At 38.8% G+C, this 21,421-nt stretch overlaps 1 protein-coding gene across 3 annotated transcripts in view; it reads left to right on the plus strand.

The window, feature by feature from the left end:
- The window catches only part of AKAP6 (A-kinase anchoring protein 6), a 529,420-nt gene extending 509,365 nt beyond the window's left edge, over nucleotides 1-20,055 (plus strand). For 2 of the 3 annotated variants that reach the window (XM_028495685.2, XM_028495686.2), the window contains exons 13-14: nucleotides 8,262-11,683; nucleotides 16,617-20,054. In XM_028495685.2, coding sequence (XP_028351486.1) covers nucleotides 8,262-11,642 — 3,381 coding nt within the window. In that variant the 3' untranslated portion in view covers nucleotides 11,643-11,683; nucleotides 16,617-20,054. Of the gene's footprint in view, nucleotides 1-8,261; nucleotides 11,684-13,190; nucleotides 13,630-16,616 lie in introns of all 3 variants that reach the window. The other variant, XR_003681883.2, reaches the window with a different exon arrangement.
- Nucleotides 20,056-21,421: the final 1,366 nt, after the last annotated feature.

Genomic DNA, 21,421 nt, shown 5'->3' on the forward strand with positions numbered 1-21,421 from the left:
ACATTCGGAGTTGGGTGGGAAAACAACTTTTTCCTACAGTGGATGCTTAACGAATAATGATTTATACAATAATTAATTTGTTTGAAAAATAGCTTGATGCAAGGCATTCATCTTTTGCCACCTAGCTTTAATATACAAACACTGAGGTTACTATACCTAAGAGTTATTTAGACATTTTGACAGTATCTAAATTTCTTTAATTTATTGGCACAAACATGTTGCCTCTTAGTCAAAATAGTACTGTGACACTGAAGTTACAGAAAGGGCAGAAAGAAGTGCTTATAATTTGTGTTTCCTTCTTTCTTCTATGGAATTCCTCCTTACAGCCTCACAATCACCCTGTTTATAGAACCTTAAATTTCTTGGCAACCTGTTCTTCACACAAAAAAATCAAACTTAAAAAGTATTAAATAGGATTTTTTTGGTTTTTTGTTTTCAAATGGATACAGAGTCAGGATGGGTTACTGTGTCTGAATTGAGGGAAGAGATGTTAGAACAATTGAAGAGTTTCCTGTACATTCTATTGCCTCCACGGTTTCTCCACTTGTGCTCTCCTTCCACGACTGGTGCTATAAGACAAGAAAGGTGGTGAATAGCACCTGGTAGGACCAGGCTCGCAATTTCAACAGCAGCTTTACTGTGGAACCTGGATTCCTTCAGGTTACTCTCAAGCACATCCTGTGCTCCTTTCCTCACCCACCAGCCTCTAGGACCTGCCCTTTCCAAGGTAACAAATGACTTTCTTCTTGCTAATTCACTGGCTTTCCCTCACCTCCCATTCTTCTTATCTTCTCTGCTTCTATAACACTCTTAACCACCCACTACTTTAAAAGGATTCTTCTCTCAGTTCCCAGAATTTCATACCAGTCCTACTTGGATATTCCTCCTGTGTTTCTTTTGCTGGTTGCTCATCCTTCCCTTGAAGGTACCCACAAGACTCTGTCCCATCTGCCTTTGCTTCTTACTCTTCCCTCTTCTTTCAGTGTCCCCCTCCTCCAACCCTTTCTCCGAATGCCTTTCTCCTCAATGTAGCCTATACAACCTTCAAAATAGTAGACAATCAGGCCTCATGTGGCTAAACCTATGGTAGGAGAGTCTGTAGGGTGAAAAGAAGCAAGACAGAACTGTGGGACACACTGTCATTTAACAGTCGGCTTGAGTGGATTTTCCAAGGAGGCTTAGCATCAAGGTAATCAAAGGAGGAGAAAATATCAAGAAAAATTGAGTCAAATGCTGTGGAGGAATCAAGTAAAATAAGGGCAAAGGAGAATCAGTTGGACTGGGCTGTCAGAAGGTCACTGTTGACCCTGCCAGAGGGTTCAGCAAATAAGGGCTCTGGTAATCACACTCTTTCTCTCTCCACAAGAGACTGTTGCATCGAAATGAGTGAAGTTGAACTAAGAGAAGTATTATACACAGGATGGTCTTTCCTTCAACATTTCTGGGAATGATGAGCATGCATTCAGACCAAACAGAGAAGCCTGTAATAAAAAATTATCTTTATTGATAATATATGTACAGTGATGTAAATGAGTTCAGAAATATCTGTTGTAATATTTTTGTAAGCAAGTTCCTCAACAGAGCAATGATGTCCTGTTATGTTTGATGATGTTACAGGTTCAGAAACTCAGTAGGACTGAGGACTACTATTTGCTTGGTTTTTTTGGGGTTTTTTTAGGTGAAATTAACATAACATAAAATGAATCGTTTAAAGTGAGCAATTCAGTGGCATTTAGTACATTCACAATGTTACATAACCGTCACCTCTATCTAATTCCAAAACATTTTCATCACCCCAGAAGGAAACCCCGCACCCATTAAGGAATCGCTCCCCATTCTCCCCTCCCACAAGTCTCTGGCAACCCCCAATTTTGATTCTGTCTCTATGGATTCACCTAGTCTGGCTATTTTATATAAATGGAATTATACAATATATGGCTTTTGGTGTCTGACTTCTCTCACCTAGCATAATGTTTTTGAGGCTGCTAGCTCTTATAACTGAACAGTAGCACCAGTTATACAGTCAAAACTCCTCCATGTGGTTTTGTCATGGCGAAAAAACCTCAGGACCTTTCCCCAGCGTTCTTCAACAATTCATGAGACCACAGACAAGTCTTTCTTTGCTCATTAAATAATTTTTTGAGAACCTGCTCCCTGCCAGGCACGGTTTTAGTTGCCAGGGCGCTAATGGAGACAGAACAGAGGAGCCCCTGCCCTCATAAAGTTTATAGCTGGGAGGAAAATCCCTCATTCTCAACACTGAACTCTCTTTCGTCCCTGGTTCCTGTTGAAAACTAAGGCAATTTTTCCTATTGTAAAACTTACTTTAAAACAACATCTAATGGATTTTTCATTTTCAGCTAATTCAGAAATATCTGTGTAGCCAAGACTAGGAAATATGTCCATGTCAGTACTCATTTTAGTGAGATTTGTGAGATGACTTTGGGTTTTACTTGTCTGTTTTGAGTTTCTGATCAGCTTTGTTATTGAAAAAGAGCATTCACTAGAACAGTTTTTGATCATTAGTGTGAGATAGAATTTCAAAGCTTTTTCTGAGCTAAGTTACTTTAACATTAATTGTCAGTCTGATAGATAGCAGCAGGATTTGATTGCTCTAATGTGTCAGTTGTGATAGAATTTCACAGACAATGGACCTGCCTTTTGATAAAAAAGATTATTTTCAGGAAATAGAAAGTCCTTGAGGTATGGGCCCTGCTGAGGGCTGGACAGGCGTCTTTTCTCATCTGGCTATTCCTAAGGGATAAGCCCAGTGAGGACATGCAAAGACAAACCCACACCCCATTTGCAGTGCAATGGGAGTGAGTTAGGGGCCTAACTGATGTTGATTTCATTGGATTCCATGCATGTGGTTGCACTAAAGAGCTTAGTCAACAAACCACCAGTCTTAATGCAAAACTTGATAAGGTTATTTAACAGTCAGCTGCACTATCTTCCTCTCTCTTCACAGGCAGTATATGCTGATAGCTGCAGTCCTTGTACCACTACTGTGTGTCAGGCCCTTCCCATAGGACTTTACAGACATCTTATCATTTAAAGCTCCCAACAGTCTCTAAGATAGATGCAATGTGCTCTGATTATCTTGAATAGATAAATGGTGGAACTGAGGCACACAGATGTTAAATAACTCGTCCAGGATCATACCGCTAACCTGTGAAGGGGGGGATATCCAGGATTCAAACCCAGATCTGTTTGCCCCAAATCCCAAAATGGTTGATAAGCAGTGAACATTTTTGCTTTTTATCCTATTTTGCTTTTCATCTATATTTTTTCTTGCTCACTCTGAATCTGTTCTCTGCCTAACAAGCGACAAAGTACTACAAACTCTGAATTCTCATAAAAGCTGTCTTTCTATTTATTAAGGACTAGCTCTTTCTTATGGTTGTTGATGTTGTTTTTAAAAAGTTTCTACCTCAGTCTAATTTAGGAAAATAATTATGCATCTAATGATCAGACACTTTGGTTTTTGCATTTGTGGAGGGGTGGGAAAATATTGCATCAAAAAAGCAGAGTGAGTATATGAAGGGGTGGAATATCCCCTCTTTAAATGGATTCCCCCACCATGATCTATATATTATTTTCTCCCTGTTTCCATCGCCGCCTCAGGCTTCCCTGTGTTCTGCTTTTTGCCCTAGGGTAAATATGCTTATCTGTATTCAATTACGGTTAATGCTGTTTATGTTTTTGTTATTTTTATTTATTGTATGTTTTTGTTGTATTCTACTTTTCCGAAGATAAATCTTTCCTCCCAGGGCTTTGCAAGTGGTGTTGCTTAATAAATTCCTGGATCTAGAATAAACAGGGGAACACAGATTGTAAGACCTCCTAATGGTTTTGGCCATTCTGAGCACCAGAAGTTTGACTGGAACAGTCAGTTCATCCTAGTCTTTTTGAGATACTTTAGTTTTTCAAAAGTTGCCACTTTTTAAAGGAAATTAAAGGAATTCAGAAGTAGCTATATCAGAACTCTGTTGGGTTTTTGTTTTATAGAATGTCAGGTTCCTTTGTCTCCACTCTTTAGCTGATAATGTGTTTCTCATTGCTTATAAAAATCTACCATTTAACCTAAAATATTATGAAAATACTAGAAATGCAATCCTGGGATACCTAACTCAAAGTCATGCAAGTACAGAAGGAAATTAATTTAGATATGTATTACTTGCTGCAACTGGAATATTGGTTCTTTCATCATCATCATCATCATCATCATCATCTTTCTCCAGCCACTTTTTAGTTACTTTCTCTGTATATATTACACTAATATAAATAACCTGCCTCCAAGAATAAAAAATAAAGTAACACCAATTAATTGCACTTGGTCTTGAGCAGATCTGTAAAGATGTGTGTGTGTGTGTGTGTGTGTGTGTGTGTGTGTGTGTGTGTGTAATTCTTTATATAGAGCCCTTGGTTTAGGCCAAAATTCTGCACCAGTGAAACAAGTTTGTAAATGAAAGGACTTTGCACAAATGAATTTAATTCAGAATTATCTCTGGAAACCCAGACTCTCTATTGGAACCTCATGAACTACTCACCATCCTTTTGGCTTCACAAATATTCTTAGATTTTTTTCTAAATCCATGCTTGATTTATCACTTTATCAAAGACAGGAACATTTGTGACTTTTTAAGAAGTACCAGACAATTCCTCTAGAGAAAGAACAACAACAAAAAATGCTTAACTAGCTTGAGAATTATTGGCTATTTTGAGCTATCATCAAAGACAGCATTTGACCAAATAATTTTCCAGCCAGTTAACATCACTCTGTACATATGTCTTTTTTTTTTTTCAAAGACAACTTTTTTGTTATATAAATACTGTAATGTCCTTCCTCTTGGAAACTTTTCCTATTTTTTACCCGCAAGGTATGTTTTATGTTTGAAGTTAAATCTTGAAGAAATGGAGATTTTATTGAAAATATTGACAGAATTTAATTCACAACAGAAAAAAAGTGAATGAGGGCAGAGTGAGTAGCACTTCTTTAACATGTAAAATTTAAAGTCTAAATTGAATGATTTTCTAATGGATCTTGTCAGATATTCCCTGCAGTTGACATAAACTTTTTTTGGAGGTTACAATAAATTTAAGAGATTTATAGGAAGAAAGAATTAAGAAGGGTAAAGGACAATATTACATACAAAAGTTTAATCTGCTCCTATGGAAATTTTCCACTCTAACTACTTTATTGAGCAAAAGATTTGTTCTTTTAGATGCTGCTTCAATTTTTATACTTTTGTGGGCTTGCATTTGTAAAGCCATAAAGGCAGCATTTGGTCAGAAAATGACTGTCATGGAAGGCAAGTCCGAATTACAGGCATCACTTGGGCTAAGCTCCCGGCACACATCCAGATGGCAAGGTTCCTGCAGCTAGTGTGAGCCCCCCAGTTTGGGACTCTCACGGAAAATCTGTGCTTCTAAATGTTAAAGTCAACCAGAGAGTTACAGAGAGAACTCCTTTGAAAGACGAGTTCAATTATTTATTAGCATTCTCAGAGTACTGTGTCTCCAAGATAGTATTTGAAATTAATATACTATTTGATTAGACTGATTGATTGTTTCTACAGCTGAAGATTTTAACATTCATTAGCTGTACTAACTGGTCATTAGTACTTCCTTTATCAGCAAGCAAAGAATAAACAGAAATTCTAATAAAAATTCATCACGGTGAACACACTCCATACCTAAGAGAGCATGGTGATGGCCAGTGTACTAGATTAACTGCTGTAACGTTGGCGGGGAAGATTCTGTTATAACATTTAAGAATATCCCTTAATTAATGTTTACTTTGTATCTGGACTCTTTTAAACTTAAGTAGGCTATACAGATAATCTCTAACATATCCAGTATAATAAAGTGCTAATGGTTATTTTATACTTAATGTGTTTGTGTGGTATCGTTCAAGTATTAGTTTCACGAAGGACTGAGGACTTCTTAGGAAAGTTCTGTGAATGTGCTGCTGGTAAAGCCTTTTTCCCACTCCTGAGGAAGAAAAGCATCATGGCCTGTTTTTCAACCAGACTGTTAAAATAATTCTGAATTGTAATGCAAATATGTTCACCTGTTAATACTGTGGGACACCTCTCTCTACCTACCATGTCATGAATCCCTTGTGGTTTTTATAATTCTTTTAAAATTTATTTATTTAATTTATTTATTTTTGGCTGCGTTGGGTCTTCGTTGCTGCGCGCAGGCTGTCTCTAGTTGTGGTGAGCGGGGGCTACCCTTCGTTGTGGTGCGCGGGCTTCTCATTGCGGTGGCTCCTTTTGTTGCGGAGCACGGGCTCTCGGCGCGCGGGCTTCAGTAGTTGTGGCTCGCGGGCTCTAGAGCACAGGCTCAGTAGTTGTGGCGCACGGGCTTAGTTGCTCCGCAGCATGTGGGATCTTCCCGGACCGGTGCTTGAACCTGTGTTCCCCACACCGGCAGGCAGATTCTCAACCACTGAGCCACGAGGGAAGCCCTCCCTTGTGATTTTAAGAGCAAATTGAAAGGAATGATGAGAAGGGTTCTCCCTTCATGAATTAACTCAAGGCCACTCTAGAGCAATTCTCTGTATGCACTGAGAATTATAGCTGCTTTATACTGACTGCTTCCTCAGCCCTTCACAAGCATTAGCTCATTCAGTACTCAGAATTATCTCCAAAGATAGATAGTGCTCACCCCCTTGAAAAAGTGACATGAGGAGACTGCTGCTTGGAAAGGTTAAGCAACTTGCCCGAGGCCATGCAGCTGGTTAGCAGCTGGTTAGCAGCATGCAGCTGGTTAGCAGCTGGTCAGCACTTCAGCCACTCTGCATCGTTCTAGAGTACTGTTCATTCACCTGGCTACCCTGCATAAGCATAAGCTGAACTGCAGGGTTCTGTTTGAGTTTCTGTTTGTAGGTGAGCCTGTCAGGGCCTGCAGTACCTATATCACCTCTCTTGGCTCTAGCATGAATCCAGACAGCTGGCCAGCAAGTGAGGATGGTGGAGGAATACAGAGTCCAGGAGCCCATTCAGCTTCTATGTCCCAGAATGTGTCAAGCTCCACAAAGCAGGGTTAAAATCAAGAAGTCCAAGGAAAGATCAAGGGCCCAACTGTGCAGGCAGAGAGCAGCATAAGAGAATCTGGGCTACTTCATCCTTGGAGTCAGGAAGTCCTCAGATAGTTGTTATTGTAGGGCTGCAGGTGGGATGGAGGGGGAGGTTAGTGCCTGTTAGAAATAAGGAGGCAATAGTGAGAGAAGTTAACAAGGATCAAAGTGGAATCTCTGTCATAGAGAGGGACTGGGGAAGAGAGGAACTGAGAGAACTGTGATTAAGAAGCTGCCCTGCAGCACTGGGGCCCAAGACTCAAGGTCCAGAAAGATGTAGGTAAGGAAACCAGTCAGAGGTTGCTCATCTTGGGTCTGATTGGGAACAGAGCCAAATTCTGAAGAAGAGTAACCCTGAAAGGGAAGACAGTGGAAAAGATAGACACGTGAGAGCCTCTGGCCTGTGAATGACGCTACAGATAAATACAACTCTATTCTCTTTTCCCAGGCAAAAGCTACTTCAAGTGGAGAACCCAGGAATAGAAGCAGGAGGGGGTTCACCATATGTGGCTGCAGATAGTACTCCATTATGAACTCCAGAACTGAGATAATATCAGAGTGAATATTACCTAAAAGATGTCATAAGCTATACTCTTTTTATCTTTATTTACCTGACAGTTTATCTTCACCCAATCCAAGGTCAAAAATATATTGATAGGGCTTCCCTGGTGGCGCAGTGGTTGAGAGTCCGCCTGCCGATGCAGGGGACGCGGGTTCATGCCCCGGTCCGGGAAGATCCCACATGCCGCGGAGCGGCTGGGCCCATGAGCCATGGCCGCTGAGCCTGCACGTCCGGAGCCTGTGTTCCGCAACGGGAGAGGCCACAACAGTGAGAGGCCCGCGTACCACAAAAAAAAAAAAAAAAAAAAAAAAAAATGTATTGATAGAAGAATCACTAGGAAATGGCTAATTCCATATATTACAATTTGACTGTAATAATCTTACATTTTAATCTATGCTATTGCCCTCAGTGACAAATTACTATTGATAGAAAAGCATTTTTCAATAATTTTGGATGTTATTCCAGAGAGGAATAGAGCTGATAATTATGCTATCTTTCAAATTCATGCTTGGGGCAAATTTCTTTCCTGACTCTTCCAAGAGATTTTTGAATGGATAAAATTTTCATGCTTGTGTTCCCTAATTCTTCTTCTTTTTTTTCCCTTCTCCTACACAGGAGACTTTGAATGTGATTGATCCTGGCTTGATGGACCTAAATGGGACAAGTGAGGATGCCCTGGAATGGGATGAAACTGACATAAGTAACAAGTTAATTAGTTTGAATGAAGAATCGAATGACCTTGATCAAGAATCCCAACCTGTCTTGCCTCCCTTAAAGCTTGAAGAGACAGGTAGTGAGGACCCTGGTTATGAAGAAGAGGCAGGTGACCACGGGGCACCTCAGTGTGCATCGAGTATCACTGCCCCGTCCAGTCCACACATTTACCAAGTATACAGCCTCCACAATGTTGAGCTCTATGAAGACAACCACATCCCATTCCTGAAAAACAATCCGAACTTCACTAGCATGACACAGTCTAGTGTTTTAACTAAGAGTCTCAGTAAAGACTCTTCATTTTCATCTGCCAAATCTTTGCCAGATCTTCTAGGGGGTTCCAATTTGGTGAAGCCCTGCCCATGCCACGGAGGAGACATGAGTCAAAATTCAGGCAGTGAGAGTGGAATTGTCAGTGAAGGAGACACTGAAACCACTACCAACTCTGAAATGTGCTTGCACAATGTGGTGGATGGGTCCCCAAGTAACCCTGAAACTGAACATCTGGACCCACAAATGGGAGATTCAGTTAACGTGTTAAAGCAAAAGTTTAAAGATGAGGAGGAACAAATTAAGCTTCCAAATAGCTCTCAGTTATCCATTTCACCAGTCGGTTGTGTAAATGGAAAAGTTGGAGATTTAAACAGTGTTACCAAACATACCCCTGATTGTTTGGGAGAAGAATTACAAGGAAAACATGATGTGTTTACATTTTATGATTACTCGTACCTCCAAGGCTCAAAACTCAAATTACCAATGATAATGAAACAGTCACAAAGTGAAAAAGCACATGTGGAGGATCCCCTGCTTCATGGTTTTTATTTTGATAAAAAATCCTGCAAATCTAAACATCAGGCTACAGAGTTACAACCAGATGCACCTCCCCATGAAAGGATTTTGGCAAGTGCATCTCATGAAATGGATCGCAATTCATATAAAAGTGGTGATGTAGAGAAGACATTCACTGGCATGCAGAATGCCAAACAGCTCTCCCTTTTATCTCATAGTTCCTCTATTGAGTCTCTTTCTCCAGGGGGTGATTTATTTGCATTGGGCATCTTTAAAAATGGCAGTGACAGCCTCCAGCGAAGCACTTCTTTAGAAAGTTGGTTGACATCCTATAAAAGCAATGAAGATCTTTTTAGCTGTCACAGCTCTGGTGACATAAGCGTGAGCAGTGGCTCAGTTGGTGAACTGAGTAAAAGAACATTAGATCTCCTGAATCGTTTGGAGAATATCCAGAGCCCTTCGGAGCAAAAGATAAAGCGAAGTGTTTCCGATATCACTCTTCAAAGCTCTTCCCAAAAGATGTCTTTTCCTGGCCAACTGTCATTGGACAGAGCATCTTCTATCAATGAAGACTCGCCAGCATCTCTTACAGAACTTAGCAGCAGTGATGAGCTCTCTCTTTGCTCAGAGGATATTGTGTTACACAAGAACAAGATCCCGGAATCAAATGCATCATTCAGGAAGCGCCTGCCTCGTTCGGTGGCCGATGAAAGTGATGTCAATGTCAGCATGATCGTGAATGTCTCTTGCACCTCTGCGTGCACTGATGATGAAGATGACAGTGACCTCCTCTCCAGCTCGACGCTCACCTTGACAGAAGAAGAACTATGCATCAAAGATGAGGATGACGACTCCAGTATTGCAACAGATGATGAAATTTATGAAGAGTGCAACTTGATGTCAGGGCTGGACTATATAAAGAATGAGCTGCAGACCTGGATTAGACCGAAGTTTTCCTTGACAAGAGATAAGAGAAGGTGTAATCTCAGTGATGAAATAAAGGGCAGTAAGGATGTAAGTAGTAGTGAGATGAACAATTCCTCTGACACCCTGAACATTGAGGCCCTTCTAAATGGCTCCATAAAACATCTCTCCGAAAATAATGGAAATAGTAAGAATTTACCCCACACCTGTGAGTTAGGGACAAAGGGTGAAAATAAGAAAAATATTTTCAAAGTTAATAAAGATCCATATGTGGCAGACATGGAAAATGGCAATATTGAAAGTATTCCAGAAAGGCAGAAGGACAAACTGAATGAGATTTCAAAGGAATCAGAAAATCTTGGTTCAACTGGGAAAAGGATTTCAGAGAGTGAGCATTGTGAGTACCAAGCATTTATGGATAGCTCAGATGATTCAAATATTGCTGGAAAGGAATTTGTTCCCCAGATGGTTAGACATGTTCCAAAGAAATGTCAAAATCACCACCATTTTGAAAATCAAAATGCTGCTTCTACTCCCACTGAGAAGTCTTGTCCAGAACTGCCTTCAGAAACCAGTGTTATCAATAGACAGGATTCTGAGGTACTGAAATCTTCATCTAATGATACACCAAATATGGCTGGAAAATCTGCTGGTTGCTGCCTAGCACTTGAACAAAATGAAACAGAGGAAAATGTTTCTATCAGTGACAACATTTCCTGTTGCAACTGTGACCCAGATGTTTTCCATCAAAAAGATGCCGAAGATTGTTCAGTACACGACTTTGTTAAGGAAATCATTGACATGGCTTCAACAGCCCTAAAATGTAAATCTCAACCTGAAAATGAGGCAGCTGCTCCTACTTCATTAACTCAAATCAAGGAGAAGGTGCTGGAACATTCTCACCGGCCCATCCAGCTGAGAAAGGGGGACTTTTATTCATACTTATCTCTCTCATCTCATGACAGTGATTGCGGGGAGGTCACCAATTACATAGAAGAGAAGAGCAACACTCCACTGCCACCGGACATGACTGACTCTGGCTCAGAAGACAAGGAAGACACCGAATGCTTCTTCGAGGCCTGTGTTGAGGAGGACCCTGCTGAATACCAGTCCTGTTTCTCCAGCACTCTTCCAAATGAACCTGCAGTTCCCAGTGAAGCTCCAGTTTCACTGCAAGCAGCTGCAGGCTCTTCCAAGTTCAGTGATACTTCTCTCCTCGTCGATGATGCAGACATGATGGCTCTTTCAGGTCCTCCCCCTCCGAAAAGAGGTGATGTAGGAAAGGAAGTGGATGGTTTACCCCAAGCTTCTAATGTCTATGGAGAAAGCTCAGAGTTAACTACTCCTTCAAGGCTGAGCAGTGAAAAGGAGAGTTCAGAAAACCCAGGTGAGTCTGGAAGGCCAGAAGAACATGATGCTTCTTCAGCCCAATCTAGAGTTCCTGGATTCTCCTCGAAGGCAAAGCAGCCAAAAGACATGGCTGCATTGCATCCCAACCCCAAAACTTTAACCTGTGAAGAAAATCTTCTGAACCTTCATGAAGAACGACATAGAAATATGCATAGGTAGAATGTAACCCTCTCCAAGCATGAAAATCATCTCATTGAAAGGTACGTATAGTCCTCATGTTTTAATATATATATATTTGATATATTTTAACATATATTTAATATATACATACTTAAAATATGAATTTTAGTCAACAAAGCTATGGTAGGAGAAAAGACTAGTCAGGATAGATGGTCATGGCAGATATTTACCTGAATAAGACATTTAGATGAAAGAAATACTCCCAACAATGCAAATAACTATGAAGCAAAAGGGGGAGAAAACAGTCACAATTGACATTTTTAGTAACTTTACCTTTATTACATCGTTATGGCAAGAAGAATAAAAAATTTGAGGAAGTAGTCAAATAATGTAGGGCCTCAAATTCTTCCATTAAGGGAGGAAAAAAGGTTCTGCAAATTGCAATTATACCCTCTGATCAGAATGCATGCACAGTGACAGTGCTCCCCGCTTCAGCTTCTGTGCACAGAGATGCCCGCTTCCTTCAGTGCCTGGAGATGAACAATGATTAGGTTAAAGGCTGCATCTCCTGATCTGAGCCTTCCTTTTACGCTTCTGTCTAATGTAACTATCATCACATTTGCTTCCCCGGTGGAAGGCTGTGCTGTCACAGCTCCTAATCATGACCAAGTCTGAGGATTCAAATAGGAGGGGAAAGTTGATGTTAAAGAAGAGGCTTTTATTTATCCACACAGAGACTGAGAACAGGCTCAGAAAGCAAATGCAGAGAGAATACGTGACAAGTTAATGGTGTTTTGATAAGAACAGAATTTTTGAATTTTGCCTGAAGGTGACAGACTGATTTCCATCCAATATTTTTAAGAAAGTCATTCTACTCTTCATGTTTAATAAGACAGCTATTGATTGATAATTCTGATATGATGATACAGCTCTAAAAGTGACACAAAAATTCTGTTATTTCCCGTTTCTAAGCCCCAATGATGAATATACTTTCTCAATCAAGTTTAAAGAAGAAAATTTCAGTTTTTGAAAGTGAGAGTTGTATTTCACTGAAGTGTGAGGTACTGAATGTCGTCTCCACCCGTACTCCAGAAGCTTAATGCAGTAACCTAAACTCTTGCTATAGGAAATGAATTTACAGAAGCAATCTACCCTAATTTGTTAACTTATTCAAATAACAGTTATTACACTTAACCATGGTAAAGATTATCTTTTTTGTGGCAGATTGTTTATTTTTTGATGAGCCTAATTACTGATTTTCTAAAAGTAATTTACATTTATTACAAATACATCTTTTAAAATGTGACAGATAAATGTTGTTCCCATAATGTATTATGAAAAAAGTTACTATTTAAAAACACATTATTTAATTTGAAAGATGAATGGCAAACATCATTACTTTTTTTCCTGCAACACCTGTGCCCTCAGCTCATTAAAATGTGTGATTCTGTGTAGAGCTGCTAGAAATGGGGAGTGAGGGGGGCAATCTATACCATATATATATACCCTAAAAATAAACTCAGTATGCAAAATCGAAGGAAAGCATCCTACGTACTAATATAGCTCAACTAATCTTCTGTGTTTCAGACTCTATTTACAATTGGTTGCAAGGGAGAACAAAAGTAGGAGAGAGAGAAATGTATTTTCTGTGAAACATGTCCACCCTATAACCACATTCTCTATCAGTATGCAGTAAAACTGACCAGCAAGGGAGAACAACTGCAATTCCATAAGCTGCTTCAAAACAAGTTCTATTAGAACCAATTGTACCGCCGGCTCTGCTAACCTCCGCAAAAGGGCTGGTAGAGCCTGGCTGATTTTTATTTTCTGAAAGGGGATCAAGGCTTGAAAGCAACACCACTCTGAGCACGACATCATGTGACTGTGACCCTCAAGTCACCAATCATGCTGAGATCCGGTTTCAAGAAGCTCTGGCACTGGAGAAGCCTATGGGGTGCACTCCTCCCTTTTTGATGCTCCGGGGATTTCTTCTCTCCCCTACACAGATACAGAATTGGAATGAAATGTAATGACTCACAGCTCCATCTTTAGACTCAGGGATGGGAATATGCTGATGGATCTGTGTAATCCTCACATTTTACAGGCATGGACAGTGTAAAACTATCAGCCAGCCCAGTTTCCAGTTAGCAATATTTTGTGGGACCCTGTGGTTCGATGCCTGGCTGATCTCAGGCAATGGGAGAAGCAGCCTGATTTTACTTCTGCAGAACTCACATCGCCCCCCAGTGACTTGTTATCAGCCTAAGGCCATTTAGGTAGCCATATTTACTGGGCCTATTCAGGTTTTTCAGTATCATGTAGGCAAAACATCTGGATGCCTAAACTTTTCACTAGTCATTAACACTGGGCACCTCATATAAATATTTACATACTGTTAAAATACTACCAACCAGGACAAGTTATTTAATCTCAAAATGTTGACATGCCTTCTGTGTTAAATGTCAGGAATACATAGTAAAATTATTTGGTAAATAAGAGGTTTCATGTCTATAAAAGCTTAATTGTTGTCATTGTTCTTCCTATAAGAAAAAGCTCTACTTTTTTAAGCCATTTGAAAACCATCAGTTGGGGTGCTCTTTTTATCAGGAAAATAAAGTTCACCAAATTCAGTTTGCTTTTTTTCCCCCAGAAATAAGTTCTCAGATGATGAAATTATTGTAATGCCTTCTAGAAGAGCTATAACTTAGAATAGCAGTTACAGTCTGCAACAGTAACAAACTTTTTTTTTCAAAATTTTTGGAACACGTTTTTTATTTACTGTGTTCTAATTAAAAACCCACTGAAACTGAGAAATTTTAACATGATCTAGCATAGTATGCATTTGCACTGATTTCCGGGTACACTGCTGTGCTTTTCCCTATTTTCATATATGTGTCATGTTTCTACAAAAATAGAGAGGTCAGTTACAGCAAATCACATCAAAGGAAAGGTAACTGGATAGATCCAGATATTTCTGCCCAATTTGGAGGAAGCATATAATGTTTTTCTGGGGAGCCTCCTAGGACCTGCCTAAGAGATGTACTTTGCACTAATCTTTTTGCTGTATTCCGATAGTTATTTCTTCATAATCCTCATCGTAAGCCTCTGATCTTTGGTGAATGATTTAACCCTAAACTTCAGGCTGGATAACTCCTGTGGTACAAAAATTGAATTCATCACATTCAGCCAGTGTATACACTTTTTTTCCTTTTGGTTTGCTCTGCTCTTCGGGCTTGTTTTAGTGTGCGGGGGTATTGTGTTTACTTAGGATGTATATATTTCCTTCAAAACTTTTTAGCTCTATTGCCTTTCCTACTTTATCAGTCTGCAAAGAGTTGGCCTATAGATTTTAGATTTTAGGCAATCACTTGTATTCGTACATGCTCAAGTATACACATATACAGTAAAAAGCACTGCTGCTCAGTTTTTACAGACTGGGAAAGGTGTAAAAGCAAACGTTTCTCATGTACACCACACATTCTTATTTTATTAATTGGATTGACATTAAGTGTTTAATGTGACCCAAAGCTGACCAAGCAAGTTTAAGAAACTACTCTTGGTGATAGAGTATTAATTTTTCACTAAACAACATAGGTGTAATCTTATCATATTTACCTTTAAAATCACTTTAATAAATCAAGACCTTGGTGGATGTGAAGTGTTTTTTAATTATCTAGCACTTCTGAATAATGAGCCCTGCCATGCCAAATAACAAAGATTTTATTGGGCATCACCCATCTCTCTCTCACACACACACGGACACACACACAGCCCAGATCTTTGTCTCAACCAGTTTGTCCTGCCCCTTTCCACGTGGGCCAAGTTGAAAGTCTTGATTATGCAGAAGAATTTAAATACCATCATTTAGTGAGACCATATTGGCCTCACCTAAGGATTCCCTACTCAGCGGCCAGATTTCAAATGAGTCGTGTCCTCAGCATTTGAACAATGCACCATGCTTTCTTGAGTTACTGCGTTATTTTACTGTACCAAATTTCGTCCCATCTGTTCCTGTCTGTCTCTCCCTGTTCTTGATAATTTGCTTTCTCTCCCCAACATCCTGTGGATCCAGCCAAACCACATTTGCTCAAGTTTTTCTGGCTCTTAAACAGGTTGCAAGATTATAGGGAAAGAGAGAGCAAGACAGAAAGAATGAGAACATTTACTTCTAGGACAGTGAAGCAACCTGACATCAGACATCGGACTTCAGAACTCAGTTTAAATCCATACAAGCAAAAGCCTGCCATATTTGAGAGCTGGTCAGAGGACCGACCTAACGTAATTGTACCCTGCATTGCCTAAACCTGGAATTTAATTGTTCCTCACACTCGACAGGTTGCTTTTAGCTACTCAGAAATACAAAGAACCAATTGAGTTTGTGACAAATTTGTATCTGAGCCATCAGATGTACAGAAATAATTGAATCATTCTCATTTGCACAATGCTGTCTGTGCTTTAAATGAAATGCATTCCTATTTGAGCTAGAAGCCCCAGTTGTATCCTTTTATAGGCAAGGGACTGAAGCATTTGGGATTATCACATTTATGAATATTTCCCCATTATAAAATAATGGAATTGTTCAATTCCACTGTCACACATACAGTGATTGAAGGAAAGGTTAAACCCGAGGGTCAAGGCTCCCAGTTTGTGAATCACTGTTGATACTTTGCTGCATCACTTGGCATTGGCAGCCTCACATTTTCATATTGATTTGAGGCTTCTTGAGTGTTCAAAACTGAGTTCACAAGCAAAAGAGTAGGTGGGATCCAGAGAAAAGATCAAACTTGATGATTTTTCTTTTCTTTAAAACCATGTCTTTTTAAAATATATTTTTCACATTGATTCTGAAACATTTGGGCTATTAAAATCACTATATTTTATGTATCCTTTTATTTCAGAACATTAGCAAGTAGTTCTAAATGGCAGCCTTCATTGTTCTTCAAAGGGGCTCAGTTTTGCAAATGAAACAGACACTTCTGAAATCTTTTCTTGTCACTTTTGTGTTTCTTGTAGGTAAGCCTGGCTGCAACTCAGGGGTGGCCTCATATTTCCGCCCTGGGCTGGTCTCTGGTTCCATCGTGTCACTGCCATTTGTTACATTGACCTCTCCCAAGATGAATCTTTCTTCCGAATGCGGTTGTCCACATGAGCCTTGTGATCTGGATGTGTGCACTGGTTCTCTTTAGGTGGTTGTCTTTGAAGTTCAGCAAAGCTGCTTGTTCTCCCGTGGATTCCTGTCCCAAGCTACCTCTACCGACCCCACCTCTCCAGAGAGACTTTTCAGTTTGCCTTCTCCCCTCCCCATCTACTCTCTCAAATTCTGCAGTTCACCAAATTGATGGTCCATTAAATTCACCTGTCTGGAATGACCCCCTGCTGGTACTTGACCAATTTCATGTTTCAGTCTGGATTTTTTTTTATGGTATGATGCCTACGTTCGTGGAAAGAGGTTTACGTAAAAGGCCAACATTTGATTTGATTGCAGCATAGAGAAGAAAAACTGGCCCTTCTTTCAAAATTAAGCAACTTTTAAAAGCGCCATTTTGTTTATTTCCTTTTAAAAATAATAATCTATGCAGCACTTCAGGAAACAACTATATGGTGTTGTATATTATAAACTGGTGACATTCTACTATTAAATCATGTAGAACATTTTTGTTTTTTATGCTTCTTGAGGTGGCAATGAGAAAAAAGTTTTTTAAAAAAGTGTGCCTTGCTGTATTTCTTATACCATTTATTAAAAAGCTGCTTTCACGGTAAAATTATGTTGGTTTGAAAGGAGGAAATAGCAAGGTTAAGATGTGTGAATAATTTCTGTATATATGTATAACCAAGTACAAACACTGATGTATAATGACAGTATAAAATGCTTTCATTTTTGTGATGTCTAGTGATGTGGAAAATATAAGCCTTAAATCCATTAGATTGCATGGTAATTAAAATTGGCATAATAAACATAGTTTATTGGGGGAAAAGGAAAATTAGTGATCTCTTCTACCTGTGTTCTTTACCAAATTATTGCATCTGGTTCTGGAAAAATGTGACATGTAGCAGCTTCCAAAATATCCATATCGTATAAGAGACTTAAAATTACTTAAACCACACATGATGCTGTCACAGTTTCCAAAGTCTTTCTGGTAACTATAAAGATCTTGGAACACAAATGATTAAATGCCAGTTCCCCTAAACCAATAAAAATTTATCCTAGATATTTTATTTCTACTTATCATTAATGGTTTAGTGTTGGGTTTCAGGATACCTAGTATATCTTGTATTTATTTTATATAATTATTTTGAATGGGTTTGATGGAAAGATGGTAGAGAAGTATAAAAAAGTTGATTATTTTTTGATTTAGACTATAGATTTCAGGTGTATTTATTTTGTGTAAAAGAAATTAGCTAAGAAATATTCCATTTAGTCTTTACTGCTCTTGTTAAATGTAGTTTTGAATTTATATCCTAATACCTACTAAAGTGCCTGACACATAGTAGGTACTGAATAAAAATTTGCTGAATTGAAGTATTGAATTAGGTAATATGGATGACATTTATCTATTCATTTTGAGAAACCTACACTAAAACACTTATAAAAAATTAGAAAAATGATGAAATGCAATATAAAACCATACAATATATAATCAGTTTATATCAAATTTCAAAAAGAAATAATGTAGATTCAGATAGTCACAGTAATGACAATCATTCATTCAACTGATAATTCATTAACATCTTTTACCTGCAAGGCATTGTTCTAGATGCAGGGGATGCAATGATGAACAAGCAAAAGCCCTGCCCCCAGGAGGCTTACCTACATTATGGACGAGGTGAACACACAGTGAGATTCAGTAGTTGTCCTGTACATGAGGAAGAGAACAAAGCAGTGAAAGAGGCACAAAGACAGAAACAGCAATGAAGGACAAGGAGGAAAAAAAGGGTTAAAAGAGAGCCGGAAGTTAGACAGTAGAAAATAGTGCAGCTTTATTGCAGGAATAGTAGGAGAAACAGTAAATTGTGAGACTTAATGAAGGATCTTTTAAAATGTTAGGTTGGAGCTTTTGTATGTAATATGCTAAGTAGTAAGGAAACTTTGTATCATCTTTGTTTTGCACCTGATTTTATTTATGATTAGAACTTTATTAGTACCACACCAAGAACATTTAAAAAATAATAGCCTATAGTTCTGCCACTTAATAACTATTTGTATTGTTATGCCTCTTCTAATCTTTTCCATACATATTTCTAAATTGATGAATCATTCTAGGCTTTTTAATGGGTAGCAATTTGTTCAAAAGGGGTTTTAGGCAGACATCTAGCTGCAGTATTCAAAACGATTACAGGGGAAAGAGATTAGAGGTAAATGCCTCGTTAGGAGGCAGCTGTAGAAAATAAGCTAGGCTCGAGATGATCACAGAGTACACAGTGTTGGCAGCCCAGGCCATAGAGAAGGAACAAATCCTAGAGTCTCTGAAATACCTAAGAGCATTCTGGAGCTCCGTTGAGGTACAGTATCACTTTATATACTGAGACAACCTAAATTTTCCTTGGGTAGTAATTAACAATGCCAAGTCTAAGTCTATTGGTAAAACATTTGAAGAGCAAACTGACTGAGATGTTCTATTTACCTGTTGTGTGCTCATTGAAGACTTTGAGGTATTGAAAATATGCGTTTTTTAATTATCTGCTTAGTATTAACACCAAATTTGTAGCATGACTTTCCGGTTTATTGAACAGTGCTTTTTCAGGCTGGAAGTGGTGGAATAGCCTCAGTCCTTCACTCTAGGTAGGCACGACCCCCCCTACCCCCCACCAGGCCGCCTTGAAAATGGTCACACCAACTCTGCCTACACACTTTCAGTGACAGTGGTTCATTGTCTGTCAAGGCAAGCTTTCCCACCGTTGGATGTGTCTCTTTGTTAGAAAGTTATTTCTTAGGTTGCTAAAATCTGCATAGTTCTGCCTTCCCCTCGCCTTTAATTTTGCTCAGTGGTCCTAGTTCTGTCCTGATGAGCCGCTCAGAGTATTTCTGCTCCTTTCTCCTGGCAACCCTGAAGAGAGAGACCAGTTAGTCACCCTCTCCCAGCTGCTGTGATTTCTGTTCTTCAGTTCCCTCCACCACCCTTCATTTGTCATGATTTTCAGATCCATTTAAACCTGACTGAATGTTAAGAGGCAGTATCCTTGAAACTGAGGAACTGTCTTGCTCATCATACATGTAGAAAAATATCCGAACATTTAAGTGGTAAGTTTTCTCTCAAAATATATCCAAGATATATGTTTATTCTATTATTGTAAATTTCAATAAATAAATAAATAAGTAAATAAATAAGAATTCATTACTTCCTTCAGTGGCCCAGTCCAGTGCTGGAGTCATGTTGAATCCTTTCCTTACGTCAAATCTGAACCTAACCTGTTTCCATATAAAGCAGGGTCCCCCCACTCCATTTATTCATCCAGTCATTCAACAACATTCATTCACTGACTGGCTACTCGTGTGAGGCAATGTGTTTGGCGTTAGAGATACAAAGGCAGCTAAAACATGGTTTCTGCCTGCAAAGGGTTTACAGTTTTTTTGTGAAAGTGCCTTTCATGTCCTTGAATAGGGTAATTTCTCCAAATTAAAAGATGACTCACTTATTTTGTTTCCTATCTTGTTTCCCTACATTTTCAAAATTCTAGTGAGCAAACAATATGCAGAATTACCTGGATTTGACTACTAGAAGTGGTTTTTGTATTTGTAAGTTTTAACTGCAGAAAAAATATATTTCAGATTTCTGGTCACTGAATAAATATGCATCTTATGCAACAACAGAACAATCTAATTTCAGGGCTTTTGAGAAGCTTAGTTTAATAACTTTGTTGTGTTTGATTAGCCCAACTCAGGTTTTAACAATGCTGTAATTTTCCTGGGAACAAATTAGATGAAAATATCAAAACACACTGAAATGATCCCCCTATTTCTTACAAGTCAGATTGTTTTAATTTCTAAATAGAATTGATATTATTTTTAGAATTTTAACAAATACTTAATTTTTCAAGTACCATATAATTCTTATCTTTCAAATTTTTCTAACTTGAACCAACTAAATTTACAACTGTCTCTTTTTTTCTATATATTCTTTTTCCAGTTTTTATTTTGAATATTTTCAGGCCTATAAAAGTTGAATGAGTAGTACAGTAATATTTGCATACTCATCACTCAGATTTATTTATTCCTGATATTTTACCACATTTGTTTCATCTCTACACACACACACACACACACACACACACACACACACACTTTTGTGTGATCAAACCATTTGAAATTAAATTGCCAACCTGTAATTGCTTCAGCATGTATCACCTAAGAGCAGGATATTATTCTACAAGTCCACAACACCATTCTCACACCCAAGAAACTTAACATGGATACCATAATACCTGGTAATACATACTCAAATGAATTTCTCCAAATGCCCCAATAGTGTCCTTTTAGAGTTGTTTTTTGCTTTAATCCAGGATCCAAGCAAAGGTCACACATTGCTTTTAGTTTTCCTATCTTTTTAATCTTGAACAGTTTCCCTGTGCTTTTATTCTTTCTTTTTTTTGGTCATTCATAACTGACATTTCTGAAGAGCCCAGTCCAGTTTTATAGAATGACCCACAGTCTGGATGTGTTCAGTTTTCTCATTATTCAACTCAGGGTAAATTTTTTGTCAAGGAGAGTACATAGGTGATGTTATGTTCAATAGCTACTCTTTAATGAAGGGTGAATGATCCACTGACATTCTTCATGTGTCTGGAAGTTCCCTGCCTACTCTTACAGCTCATGCTTCATT

The sequence above is a fragment of the Physeter macrocephalus genome, chromosome 11 (genome assembly GCF_002837175.3).
Source record: "Physeter macrocephalus isolate SW-GA chromosome 11, ASM283717v5, whole genome shotgun sequence".
In the NCBI taxonomy this organism is placed as follows: domain Eukaryota; kingdom Metazoa; phylum Chordata; class Mammalia; order Artiodactyla; family Physeteridae; genus Physeter; species Physeter macrocephalus.